The 14,421-nt window shown below is 42.5% G+C and overlaps 1 protein-coding gene across 6 annotated transcripts in view; it reads left to right on the plus strand.

Moving 5' to 3' along the window:
* CA5B (carbonic anhydrase 5B) overlaps positions 1 to 14,421 on the plus strand; it is a 112,601-nt gene that overhangs the window by 70,262 nt on the left and 27,918 nt on the right. For all 6 annotated transcript variants that reach the window (XM_077988460.1, XM_077988463.1, XM_077988462.1 and 3 more), the window contains one exon: positions 5,549 to 5,742. In XM_077988460.1, the coding sequence (XP_077844586.1) occupies positions 5,601 to 5,742 (142 nt within the window). In that variant the 5' untranslated portion in view covers positions 5,549 to 5,600. The remainder of the gene's footprint in view (positions 1 to 5,548; positions 5,743 to 14,421) is intronic.

A 14,421-nucleotide genomic window follows, 5' to 3' on the forward strand; every position in this document is an offset into this window, starting at 1 on the left:
TTCCCAGACTTCTCTGAGTGCCATGCTAATAGGCCTCAGACCCACCCCCCACCCCCAACAACCTCTTGTGCAGGGCCCTGTGCCTTGGCCTGGTGTGTGTTCACTCATCTGTTTGTACCGCTGTCCTGGCTGGCGGCCATGCCCTTGGCCTCGTCTTGTCACAACCTTCCCTTTGAAGGCAGAGCCCACACATCCTTTCTGTTGACTTTGCATTGTACTTGCCATCATCTTCCCAAAAATTACTATGTCTCATTCTAACTCTATTGTGAGCAAGAAAGGAGGCCTTTTCCACTTGTTTGCCCATATTCCCCTGACACTGGAATTGTTTATTGAGTAAACCTAAGGTTCTGCTCATTTTGACTCTAATTGTTTTCTTCGGCCTTGGGGCCTAATCATCCCCTTCCACCTCCTCGTCATCGGGGAAGGTTCCCCTGTCCATCCCTCTGCCTTTGCCTCCTTGTTAAATTATCTCTCTCCTACAATACATTTTTCAGATGCCACCCTTTCCTGAAACTTAGAGCCCCTGCGCCATATATTCTCATTGCACTAAATCAAGGCTGTCATCGTGTCCAGCTTTGATTAAGAAATATTTGTTTATGGCCAGGCACGGTGGCTCATGCCTGTAATCCCAGCACTTTGGGGGGCCAAGGCGGGCAGATCACCTGAGGTCAGGAGTTTGAGACCAGCCTGGCCAACATGGTGAAACCCCGTCTCTACTAAAAATACAGAAATTAGCCGGGCATGGTGGCGGGCGCCTGTATTCCCAGCTACTCTGGGGGCTGAGGCAGGAGAATCGCTTGAAGCTGGGAGGTGGTGGTTGCAGTGAGCTGAGATCACGCCACTGCACTCCAGCCTGGGTGACAGAGTGAGACTCTGTCTCAAGAAAAAGAAAAGAAAAGAAAAGAAGTATCTGTTTAATTATGCTACGTAAAATAAGCCAGTGACAGAAGGACAAATACTGTACCATCCCACTTATGTGAGGTACCTAGAATAGGCAAATAAATACACAGAGACATAAAGTAAAAGAGAGATTGCCAGGGGATAAGGGGTAGAGGAGAAGTTCTTCTTTAGTGAGTACATAGTTTATGTTGGGGATGATGAAAAAGTTTTGGGTACAGATGGTGGTGATGATTGCACAACATTATGAATGTATTTAATGCCACTGAATTTGTACATTTACAGCTGGTTAAAATGATAACTATTATGTATGCTTTATCACAATTTTTAAAAAGGTAACAAAAAAGAAGTATTTGTTTAAATAGGTTTTCTTTGTAGATTGCAAGCTTGTGGGAATGGGGAAAGAGCATGATCTTTTCATCTTTATACAAGCACAGTGCTCGACATGAGATAATCGCTCACCATTGCTTCAGTTCAGGACTGGAAATCAATGGAAAGGAAGCACAGTTAACGCAAGGTTTCCCTATATCTTTTAGAAGGTTTTGAAATTTCATTTTAATGTCAAATCAGTTTTATCAGAGGGAATCCTGATTAGTTGCAATTGTTTGTGGATATTTATTGGCTTTAAAAGAAAACAAAAAATGATATTAAAAGTCATCTAAAATGACTATTTTCTTAGCTTTCTCCTTTTATGGGTAGCATTTTAACAAAATCAATTTGAGTAATAATAACTTATATTTATATAACACTTAGCAGCTTTTTCAGAGAGTTTTCATAGCTTGCACCATTTGAAGCCACAGAAAGCGTCAACTTCTTGTTTTTTTGTTTTGTTTAATTTTTTTTTTTTTTTTTTTGAGACGGAGTCTCGCTCTGTCACCCAGGCTGGAGTGCAGTGGCACAATCTCAGCTCACTGCAGCCTACACCTCCCGGATTCAAGCGATTCTCCTGCCTCAGCCTCCTGAGTAGCTGGGACTACAGGCATGTGCCACCATGCCTGGCTAATCTTCTATTTTTCATAGAGACAGGGTTTCTCCAGGTTGGCCAGGATGGTCTCGATCTCCTGACCTTATGATCCACCTGCCTTAGCCTCCCAAAGTGCTGGGATTACAGGCGTGAGCCACTGCACCCGGCTGAACTTCTTGTATAGTGTAACTGAGCAACTATTTTTCCTGCTCCTTGGGTTCTAGATTCTTGCATAAATTTAAGGGTGTACTTTAAGCATTAAACTTAACCATTTCAGTTCATATTACTGTAACCGCTCAAGGGATTCTTCCTACCTGCTGCACAAAGAAAGACCATGGCATTGCAACCGCTGCCTGGACAGAATCCATTTACCAAGACGGGGGAATTGCAATGGAGAAAGAGCCCACTGTGTGGGAGACCGGAGTTTTATTATTACTCAAGTCAGTCTCCACGAGCATCCAGGGATCAGAGTTTTTAAAGATAATTTCGTGGGTAAGGCCTTGAGAAGTGGGGAGGGCTGATTGCTCAGGTTGGAGATGGAATTATAGGGGGTCGAAGTGAGGTTTTCTTGCTGTCTTTTGTTCCTGGGTGGGATGGCAGAACTGATTGAGCCAGATTATGGGTCTGGGTGGTGTCAGCTGATCCATCAAGTGCAGGGTCTGCAAAATATCTCAAGCATTGATCTTAGGTTTTACAATAGTGATGTTATCCCAAGGAGCAATTTGGGGAGGTTCAAACTCTTGGAGCCAGAGGCTACACAACCCCTAAACTGTAATTTCTAACCACTAACTAAGTTGTTAGTCCTGCAAAGGCAGACTCGTCCCCAGGCAAGAAGGGGGTCTTTTTGGGAAAGGGCTGCTATCAATTTTGTTTCAGAGTCAAGCCATGAACTGAATTCCTTCCCAAAGTTAGTTCGGCCTACATCCAGGAATGAACAAGGACAGCTTAAAGGTTAGAAGCAAGATGGAGTTGATTAGGTCTGATTTTATTCACTGTCATAATTTCCTCAGTTATAATTTTGCAAAGGCGGTTTCAGCATTATAGTAAAGAAAGAGTTTAAGTAGACACAAGGCAAGCCACACCATGTGGGAGATGGAATTAGTAGTGAAATAATCTCCGCCAAAGCTCATAGGTTAGGAGTTTTTCAAAGGCAGTTTAGGGGAATGGGTGGAGGTGGCTAGGCTTGCTGCTGATTGTTTGAGGAGGAGATGAAATCAGTGTCCTTTGATTTCAAAAATACAATGAGGGATAAATTGATAGGATGTCTGGGAATTTGCTTCAAAATAAGCTGGGGAGGAAAATAGCGGGAGGGGGGAGGGTAGGAGAAGTATAAATAAAACTTGATTGGCCATGAACAGATGGTTGAAATGGAATACTGGGTACTTAGGTGGTTTTATTATAGTGTTCTTACTATACTAGTATAAAATTGAAGTTTTCCATAATAAAGTTTGTCTTTGTTAAGAAAAACAAAGCAGAGTGAGATTCTAAATTGAAGTTGCCAATGGCCTATTGTTCTTTTAAGTCTGCTCAGTTAATTCAGTTAAGGAAGTTATTTGAAAACAGGGTGCTAATGCGCGTCTTCTTTTTCTGGGGTATAGTGTCTCACCCCGAGAAGATTAATGACTGGAACACACACATGGAGTTAAGGAGAGGAAAGTTTAATAGGCAGAAGAAAGGAGAGAGGAGAGCAACTCTCTCTCTTGCGAGAGAGGCGTCCAAAAAAGGGACAAGTGGCGGGCTGCAGCAGATTTTATAGGCAGGCGTGAGGAGGCGGTGTCTGATTTACATAGGGGCCACAGATTAGTTCCACCAGATGTGACATTTACATAGCATGTGGGAAGGCTGATCGTCCCACCCTAATCTTATTTTGCAAAGGGGCTTTCTACTTGGCCAGTGCCATCTTGTCTGCTCTTTACCGTACACTTGGCTGGCAAAGAGAAGATGGAGCCGCCATTTTGAAAGTGCCTAGTCCTAGGTAGTATTTTTCTATTGGCACAACTGCCAGCATTCGCCTGTGCAAGCTTCCAGCTTGCTTGTCTATGTCTGCAGCTCAATTTTACAGGCTTCTCTTTGTTAGAAAAGAAAATGATTTGGGGGCTGCTTTTTATTAAAAGGAAAACCTTACTGAGGACTCCCATACCCTCACTATCTGCCTAAGTAATTTCTTCTCAACTCCTATATCACTATTATTTAGCTCAAGGCACTATCAAGATAATCCCTTGAAAGTTTATTACCAGTCCATGTTTTAAATCCTGAGTCAAACATTTGCATCTCTTAAATAAGGTCCATTTTGACATACATGCTCCCTTCAAAAATGTATATACACAGATACACACATAAAACTATAACCTGGCCAGATGCAGTAGCTCACACCTGTAATCCCAGCACTTTACGAGGCCCTTAAGCAGGAGGATTGCTTGAATCCAGGAGTTTGAGACCAACCCAGGTAATATAGTGAGACCCACGCCCCCATCTCTAAAAAAAATAAACAATATTAACCAGGGATAGCCAGACGCAGTGGCTCACAGCTGTAATCCCAGCACTTTGGGAGGCTGAGGCTGGAGGATCACTTGAGGTCATGAGTTCAAGACCAGCCTGGCCAACATGGTGAAACCCTGTCTCTATGAAAAATACAAAAAAGAGCATCTGCACAGGCCGGAGGGAAAGAAAGGAGTTGGAAGAACTGAAGCCCACGTAGCTGGTGGGCAAGCAGGAGTGCAAATGGATGTGAGGCCGAGATCTTAGCAGGGCCAGAGCACATGGCCTTGCAGCCACACCACAGTCATGGTTACACAAATGGTGTCCTGAACAGCTGTTTGAATGTGTCTCAAGTACTCAGACTAAACACTTCTAAATCTGTAGTGGAATGAATGTGTAACCAAGAAAAATTGATTTTTTTTTCAGAATTTCAGAATGGAATAGGGATAGTTTTCAGGGAAAATGGATGAAGCAGTACTGTGGTGGGGAAAGTGTTCAAAGTTAATATTACCATAATTTCAGAACACCATAGTGAATACCTTGGAAAGCATCATCTTCTGAGACTTTGACTGTGACCATGTGAAAGGTGGAGAGAGAATTCAGGATTAACTTTGTCTGTTTTCCCATGTTCAAGGGCCATTGTGTTACACCAAAAATTGGCAAAGAGTCATAGATTATATTTAAGCTCAGATTTCAAAACTGCCCATGACTATTTTGGCAGGATGTGTCATGGGTTTTGTTTTGTTTTGTTTTTGTAAGCAATCTAGATACAGATGTTTGTTTTTAGTCAGACAGCCTGGAGGGAGCTTTAATGTTGGGGTTCTTCGTATATGTAAATACCATGCTGGATAATTAATTGGGATTTCCTAGAGCAATTTTTTTTTTTTTTTAATTTTAAGAAACTGTACTGTAAACAGTTTTTTCATTCTTGTGGCTAAAGAGAAGCTTTTCTCTGGACTTCTAATATTTGCCAACCCTGAGGGAAACGCAAAGCATGTGAGTCAGGCCTCAGGACCCTCCCTGCCCTCCACTGAGGGGACCAATGAGTTTGAGGAACAAGAGTGGATAAACGTTAACTCTCATCTGCCCTCCCTCCCTCCACTTCAGGGTGTGTACTCCTAGTCTGAATATTGTCCTACTTAGAGGTTTCTCCATGATCTTAAGTCTCTGTTGTTTACAGCTTTCCCTCCTCTGCCTTCATCCCTCTAGGTTATTAGGTTCCTGCAACTTAACTGGGAACTGATCAAGATTTCAAGCTAAGATGGTGGTGATGAACAGCCTAAGGGTCATTCTTCAAGCATCTCCAGGCAAATTGCTGTGGAGAAAGTTCCAGATTCCGAGATTCATGCCAACGAGGCCCTGCAGCCTCTATACTTGTACTTACAAAACCCGGAACCGAGCCTGTGAGTACACCACTTCCTTAAAGAGAACAAAAAGGGCTCCAGCCTGAGTGACAGAGCGAAATCTCATCTCTTAGAAAAAAAGAAAAGAGGGAGCAAGTGTGCAAGAGCAAAAATACTTGTCTTTATAATAATCACACATGTTAAACATTTGCAGCTATGCTGTCTTTGGCTTTTCAGTGTAGGATTATATGCCTTATGAACTGTGAGAATAGCTGTTTCTCTATTGATTCATGAAAGTAAATGTAGAATGTTCTTTCTTGACTAATTTTAGCATGTTAAAATGATGTCATGCAGAAACTGGACAAGAGACAGATCCCAGTTTTTAATATTTTGGAACCCGTTGTTTATTATTTCTTGGTAGCAATTGTCTTTTTTTTTTTTTTTTTTTTTTTTTCCTTTTAAACAAAGGTTGATCCACAAACCACAAATTATTTCTGGAAACCTTACGTTTCTGGAAGTTGCATGTAAATGTTTGTAAGCAGTTTACTAGCTTCAACATTCTGGAATATTCTGTCCTGAGTTAGGAATTACAAAGTTAATTCTAGCTGTTCAGTTTGCAAGTGTGTGCTCTGCTGTAAGGATGGAAGATTGAGTGAGGCAGGAAATGGTCTTCCTCACACCTCTCTCATCTCGTTCCCCTTCTGGAAATACAAGGCATTGTCCATGTCCGGATGTGGCAGGGATTCTCCACTGCGGCGTGATGGACATTGAGGATGGATCATTGTGTGTTGTGGGAGGTTGTCCTGTGTCCTGGAGGGTCTTTACAGCGTTCCTGGCCTCTGCCTACTAGTTGCTAGTAGCACCCTCATGAAGTTATAACAACCAAAACTGTCTGCAGATTGCCAAACATGCTCTGCGTTACTGCCCTGGAGAGGGCAGTTGAGAGGATGGGAAAGGATAATGTGTGTATTTGTGGACAGATAACTTTGAGTTAATGGAGATATGAAATGGCTAAGTATTATCATTAAGGAGGAATTTTTCATGTTTTCTGTTACTTAAAAAACACAGGCACAGAGTTTTCAAATGTTGGGTTGCACTGAGGTCTAGGTTTCTCCATATGGGGTCTCCACTTTGATCCCATATGCACATAATAAAAAGACTGAGTAAGAATGGAATGCTTGTAAATTAGTAGTGCTAATCTAGCTACATCCAAGGGCTTGAAACTGCTCCACAAATATATTTTCACTGTAAGTTTATTTTGTTTCCTTCAACATTGACTGTGTTCTTTTTCAAATAAACGGACCAGAGGCATAATAAATTTCTGGTTGCTAGGTGTGGTTTCCTACAAATATGCCACATCCTACCGAGACTGGCTTATTCTGAACACTGGCACTTTGTGGTCTAGGGTTTATATTGCAAAGTATTAGTAGTTTTGCTGTTGTTTTTTTTTTTTTTTTGACAGTTGAAATTGAACATCCAAATCCGGTATGCTTATGTAGTTAGGATAGTTTGCTGCTTTTAATGCTGACAAAAAAAACAAACAGTAGTGGCTTCGGGAGGGGCAGCTTTACTTAGTGAATTTCCCACAACAGATGACATGTTCTTGTTTCTAAGTTACTAGGAAAAACAGGGGACAGTCACCATTTGATTTTGTTTGTAGCATATTACACTGTTCCAACCTGTTTGCCCCAAGAATAATATTGTGGTCTTTGCTGCTCTGGGCCTTTGAGCAGGTCCTATTTCTATGTTCTGTACCCTCATCTGCTCAATTGTAAAGACAGTTCTCATTGTTTCTCACAGCTCGGTACCCCAACAGTAGGCCAGTATACACTTGTGACCAAGAATGACCCCAGATTCTTGAGGGTTTGAAAAGATAACATGTGTTGATGAAAAAAGCCAAACTCTAAAATATTTGAAGAGGTTCATTCTGAGCCAAATATGAGTGACCGTGGCCCATGATACAGCCTCAAGAGGTCCTGAGAACACATGCCCAAGGTGGTTGGGTTACAGCATGGGGGAGACAGAAGTTACAGGCAAGACATAAATCAATACCTGTAAGGTATACATTGTGAGGGCGAAACTCTGATTTTTTTTATCTTGCCCAAATTCCTATCTAAGGGGTCTGGGGAGTCATGCCCCACAAATCACAAATTGTTACCAGATGGGTTTTGTTTAACCCATATATCGTGATTTACTTTCCAACCTGACTTTCGCGTAACATTACAAGACAAAGAAGAAAATCAAAATATTTTACCCCAAAACATGTTTCTTTGCCATATTTTGAAATTGCCCTGCAAAGCTGTTCTTTGTGGGGGGGAAATTGTATCTGTAAAGAATCTCTATTAACATAGCTAGATCTTTTTTTTCCAGACCCTCCCAATCCTAAAGAGATTAACTAAGATCTGAATAGGAAATATTTCTCATCTATTGTCTCTAAGGGCAGCCACTATAAGACTTCAAAAGAACTTTGGTCTCCACATCTTTTTCTTAACCCGAACCATTCCCTTTCTACCAATCCCAGGTCTTTAGACAAATTCAACCAATTGTCAACCAGAAAATGTTTAAATTTACCTATAGCCTAGAAGCCCCCCCAACCCCCACCCCAGCTCTGAACTGTCCCGCCTTTCTGGACCAAACCAGTGTATTTCTTAAATGTATTTGATTGATGTCTCATGCCTCTCTAAAATGTATAAAAACAAGCTGTACCCTGAGCACCTTGGGCACATGTTCTCAGGTCCATGTGGGAGCTGTGTCACGGGCCACAGTCACCCATATTTGGCCCAGAATAAATCTCTTCAAATATTTACAGAGTTTGACTCTTTTCGTCAACACTTGGTTTGGCCTGGAAAGGTAGGACATCTCTAAGCAGGGGCTTACAGGTCATAAGTAAGTGGATTCAAAGATTTTCTGTTGGCTGGGCGCGGTGGCTCACGCCTGTAATCCCAGCACTTTGGGAGGCCGAGGCGGGCAGATCACAAGGTCAGGAGATCGAGACCACGGTGGAACCCCATCTCTACTAAAAATACAAAAAATTAGCTGGGCACAGTGGCGGGTGCCTGTAGTCCCAGCTACTCAGGAGGCTGAGGCAGGAGAATGGCGTGAACCCGGGAGGTGGGGCTTGCAGTGAGCTGAGATTGCGCCACTGCACTCCAGCCTAGGCGAGAAAAAAACAAAGATTTTCTGTTTGGCTGTTTGGCAGTTGGTTGAAAAAGTTAAGCTTTGCCTAAAGAGTTGAAGTCAACTGAAAGAAATGCTTCAGTTAAGATAAGGGGGATTGTAGAAGCCAAGGTTCTTGTTATGTAGATGAAGCCTCCCATTAGCAGGTTTAGAGAGATTAAATGGTAAAACATCTCTTATGGGACCTTAAAAGGTGTCAGATCTTTCCTGGATCAGGAAGAGACCTGGAAAGGGACAGGGGCTCTCTACAGAATGCACATTTATCCCACAAGGGATGGCTTTGCAGGGCTATTTCAAAATGTGTCAAAGAAATATATTTTGGGATAAGGCTGGGTGCAGTGACTCACGCCTGTAATCCCAGCACTTTGGGAGGCCGAGGCAGGTGGATCACCTGAGGTCAGGAGTTTGAGATGAGCCTGGCCAACATGGTGAAACCCCATCTCTACTAAAAATACAAAAATTAGCCAGGTGTGGTGGCACACACCTGTAATCCCAGCTACTCAGGAGACTGAGGCAAAAGAATCACTTGAACCCAGGAGGCGGAGGTTCCGGGTGAGCTGAGATCACGCCATTGCACTCCAGCCTGGGCAACAAGAGCGAAACTCTCTCCCAAAAAATAAATAAATAAATAAATAAATTTTGGGGTAAAATACTTTGATTTCTTTCAGAGCCTTCTATCTGTCATGTGATGCTATACCAGGGTCAGGTTGGAGGTAGGTATTTTATTGCTACAAAGATTCTATGTCAGCCTTATGATCTCTATTTGAGTGTTAATGCTGGTCAGTTGTGCCTAAACTCTAAAGGGAGGGAGTATAATGAGGCATGCCCAACCTCTCTTCCCCTCTTGGCCTGAACTAGTTCTTCAGGTTTCTTTGGGATCCCCCTGGCCAGGGTAGGGGGATCCATTCAGTCCATTGGGGAGCTTAGAATTTCATTTCTGGTTTGCATGTGCAAAGTCCTTAGCTAGTGCTGTCACATAGTGAGGACTCAGTGTTGGGAGCTACTTCTAGTACTACAATTGTTATCATCATCATAGGCGCAGTGCCTGTCTCAGATGTTTAAATCTGACCCTTTTAAGAGGAGGCAAAGCAGAATAAGGAGTGAATGGAAGTAGGAGGTTGTGGCAAATTCGGAAAGCAGCATTTCAGGTCAGCCCTGTGCTCTGTGCTCATCATATCTTTGCTCCCAAGGCTCTCCACAGATAATCTTTAGCTGTCAACTCAGATTGCTGTTTGCTGTTATCTCAGGTAGCAGACAGTAACTGTTGATAGTCCTAACTTTGGAGACTTGTAATATAATAAGATAAAGATAAAAGCCTATACCTCTTATCCAATGTGGAAATAAAATCAGTTTCCCTTAGGTATCATCTGGTGAAATTTAGTCTAATGGTCACATAAAAAGATTTAGGCATGAGATCTTAGACCATAGGAAAGTGCATTTAATAATTCTTAATTGAATGAAATATAAAGAATATCAGGTAGAATGGAAATGATACTGATTTGTTATTCCAATGATTCTTAATATTCATGATCTCCTTACTTGTAGAAGAAAGAGAAACCCGTTAGGATAATAGGGACTAAAGAAGCCAGCACTGTATAAAATGTAGCCACTAACCCCATGTGGGTATTTACATGTAAATTTATTTATTTATTTATTTTTTTTTTTTTTATTTTTTTTTTTTGAGACGGAGTCTTGCTCAGTCACCCAGGCTGCAGTGCGGTGGCGTGATCTCGGCTCACTGCAAGCTCCGCCTCCCGGGTTCTCGCCATTCTCCTGCCTCAGCCTCCCGAGTAGCTGGGACTATAGGCGCCCGCCACTACGCCCGGCTAGTTTTTTGTATTTTTAGTGGAGACGGGGTTTCACCGTGTTAGACAGGATGGTCTCGATCTCCCGACCTCGTGATCCGCCCGTCTCGGCCTCCCAAAGTGCTGGGATTACAGGCTTGAGCCACCGCGCCCGGCCTTACATGTAAATTTAAATTCATTAAAATTTTATAGCTACCTATGCCTAGATCTTAATATACTGGACATTTCTGTCATCAGAGAAAGTTCTATTTGACAGCAGTAATCTATATCATAACTGTACTGTGTTTGAAAGTTATTCTATTATTTCTCCAATTAATTTTGAAGAATACAAATAAAGCCTGGAGAGTAATAAAAAGCTTCTTTTGCAGTGTTTTCACAAAGAATTCTGAAATATAGACTCAGGATGCCCCTAGATTGTCTTTATTAACATGCAAGTAACCTTGAGAAAAAATGAGCTGATTAAGAGCCACTTAGAATTGCATTAATGGCCTCAGGGTTATCTTCAGCTGCCTGAGACTGACAAATAGCCCTGGAACTGACCATCAGGAAATGTGAGCTTTAGTCTCCTGTGCTGATAACTGCACAGGGAGGTATCCTGTGGCTAATGGACTCGGCATCCAAGTGCCTTTTATAGCCCTGATGATGCTCTAACAAGGCAATTTGTGATTCTGCGATCATCCTCAACCAAGTCATATGGAGGGTCCCAGTGTATACACCCATCACTGTATTAAGGCCAAGGCCTACACGGGTTGTCTTCAGCAACATGAGGAAGTAGACATCCCTCATAAAAAGGGCAGTACATAGCAAGGAACCAAATAAAAAGACATGAGGGTATAAGGCAATGCTTTCTGGTAGATAAATAAAGTAAACCACAAATATGAGCCATATAGGTCATTCTATATTTTCTAATAGGCCAGGTACAGTGGCTCATGCCTGTAAGCCCAGGACTTTGGGAGGCCAAGTGGGGAGGATCGCTTGAGGCCAGGAGTTTGAGACCTGCCTGGGCAGCATAGCAACACCCCATCTCTTCAATAAAATAAAATAAAAATATGAGTAATTCTATATTTCGTAATAACCGCATCTTAAAAAGTACAAGTAAACAGGTCAAATTAATTTGACTAATATATTTTATTTAACCCAATATATCTAAAATATTATCACTTTAATATGAAATGAATATAAGAATTATAAATTAAATTTTAATATTTATTTTGTACTGAGCCTTCGAAGTTCCTCGTATTGTACATTTATATAGTACATCTCAATTTAGGCTAGCACACAGGGACAGTGCTACCATATTGGGGAGCTCAGGAACAGAGATAATAGGTGTTAAGGAGTAAGAACAGATGAAAGATGCTTTATTTAGGGTGGGAGTGTCAGAGAAGGGGCTTGAACTGACCTTGAAAACCTAGTAGAATTTTAAGGAACAAACGAATAACAGATAGATACGATTAGGTGAACCTAAGAGGTATTCAGGGTAAACCAGCTTGCCTGGTAGAGAGATGGTGGCTGTGAGGTAATGGGCAGAGAGCCTTGGTATCAATTTGTTTGGTTTTCTGTATCAGTAAAATAAGCATTTAGTACCTCTTCTGTGCCTTGTACCAAGTGAAGCCCTGGAGACTAGAAAAAGTAGAGTACACAGACCTCATGGGCTTGGAGTTGACACAGACCCTTTGGGCAGATAAAGCAAACACAGATTATGTGAGGAATGGTTGGGTGCTAAATGGTGTGAAAGCAAATTCAGTGTGTGTTCAGAAAAAGCAAAGCTCAGAGTGGTTGGAGAATATGTCATCAGGGAAATTAGACTTGAACTGGAAAAGATTTCTTTTGGGAATCTGGAAAGATTTCCAGACTTGAACTGGAAAAGATTTCTTAAGGAAAAGGAAGGGCTTCTAAGCACAAGCCAAAGTGGGGCTAAAGGCCAGGCATGGGGGCTCATGCCTGTAATCCTAGCACTTTGGAAGGCCAAGACAGGAAGATAGCTTGAGCCCAGGAGTTCAAGACCAGCCTGGGCAACATAGCGAGACCCTATCTCTACAAAAAATTTTATTTAAAAAGTTTTTTAAAACCCAAGTAGACAGCTGGGTGCGGTGGCTCACACCTGTAATCCCAGCACTTTGGGAGGCCGAGGCGGGTGGATCACGAGGTCAGGAGTTTGAGACCAGCTTGGCCAAGATGGTGAAACCCCATCTCTACTAAAAATACCAAAAATTAGGCCAGGTCCGGTGGCTCACGCCTGTAATCCCAGCACTTTGGGAGGCCAAGGCGGGCAGATCACAAGGTCAAGAGATTGAGACGACCATACTGGCTAACATGGTGAAACCCTGTCTCTACTAAAAAATACAAAAATTAGCTGGGCGTCATGGTGGGTGCCTGTAGTCCCAGCTACTCGGGAGGCTGAGACAGGAGAATCGCTTGAACCCAGGAGTCAGAGGTTGCAGTGAGCTGAGATCGTGCTACTGCACTCCAGCCTGGCGACAGAGTGAGACTCCATCTCAAAAACAAACAAACAAACAAACAACAATTTAAAAAAAAACACAAAAATTAGCCAGGCATGGTGACGGGCACCTGTAATCCCAGCTACTCAGGAGGCTGAGGCAGGAGAATCGCTTGAACCCGGGAGGCGGAGGTTGCAGTAAACCGAGATCATGCCACTGCACTCTAGCCTGGGTGACAAAGCGAGGAGACTCTGTCTCAATAAAACAAACAAAAAACCAAAGTAGACATAAACTTATGTAGGTAGGCAGTTGTAAGAAGAGTAGCTTGCTAAGGGGAATAACATGACAAGAAAAGTAGCATAGGAACACCAGAGTTTGGGAAGAATGAGGAAAATGAGATTAGATAAGTGAGATGGGTTCTAATAGGAAAACCTGGGCATTGAACTTGGAAGTTACAACTTGATATACTGTCTTTAGCATAGCAGCAATGTGACAAAGGTGGTTATGTAGGAAAATTGCTGAGTGGCAGAACTCAGGAGTAGAGGAGAGTTAGAGGAGGAAATCAACCAAGAGGCTTTGTATGAAGTCTGGGGTTTAGGGTTCTGAACTAGGCTGCTGTGCTGAGCAAGGCGAAGAAGAGATAAACCTGAATGATTCTTAAAGAAAAATAATGAAATAAAGCAAAAAGGAGAAACGAACTGTCTTATTCTGTTTGGGCTGCCATAACAAAGTAACTCAGACTGAATAATTTATACACAACAGAAATTTGTTGCTCACAGTTCCGGAGGCCAGGAAGTCCAAAAAACCAAGGTGCCAGTAGATTCAGTGTCTGATGAGGGTTCTCTCTGCTTCAAAGAATTTGTCTTCTTGCTGCATCCTCATATGGCGGAAGGAGCTCAGGAGCTTTCTCAGGCCTCTTTTATGAGGGTATTCATCCTGTTCATAAGGGCTTTGCCTTCGTGACATAGTCACCTCCCAAAGGCCTCAGCTCTTAATACCATCACCTTGGGGAAAAGGATTTCAGTGTGTACATTTTTTGGTTTTTTGTTTTTTTGTTTTTTTTGAGACAGGATCTTGCTCTGTCACCCAGACTGGAGTGCAGTGGCACAATCTCAGCTCACTGCAACCTCCACCTGCCGGGTTCAAGAGATTCTCCTGCCTCAGCCTCTCAAGTAGCTGGGACTACAGGCATGAGCCACCACACCCAGCTAATTTTTTATATTTTTACTAGAGATGGGATCTCCCCATGTTGGCCAGGCTGGTCTCAAACTACTGACCTCAAGTGATCTGCCCACCTTGGCCTGCCAAAGTGTTGGGAT

The sequence above is a fragment of the Macaca mulatta genome, chromosome X, assembly GCF_049350105.2.
Source record: "Macaca mulatta isolate MMU2019108-1 chromosome X, T2T-MMU8v2.0, whole genome shotgun sequence".
NCBI lineage: Eukaryota > Metazoa > Chordata > Mammalia > Primates > Cercopithecidae > Macaca > Macaca mulatta.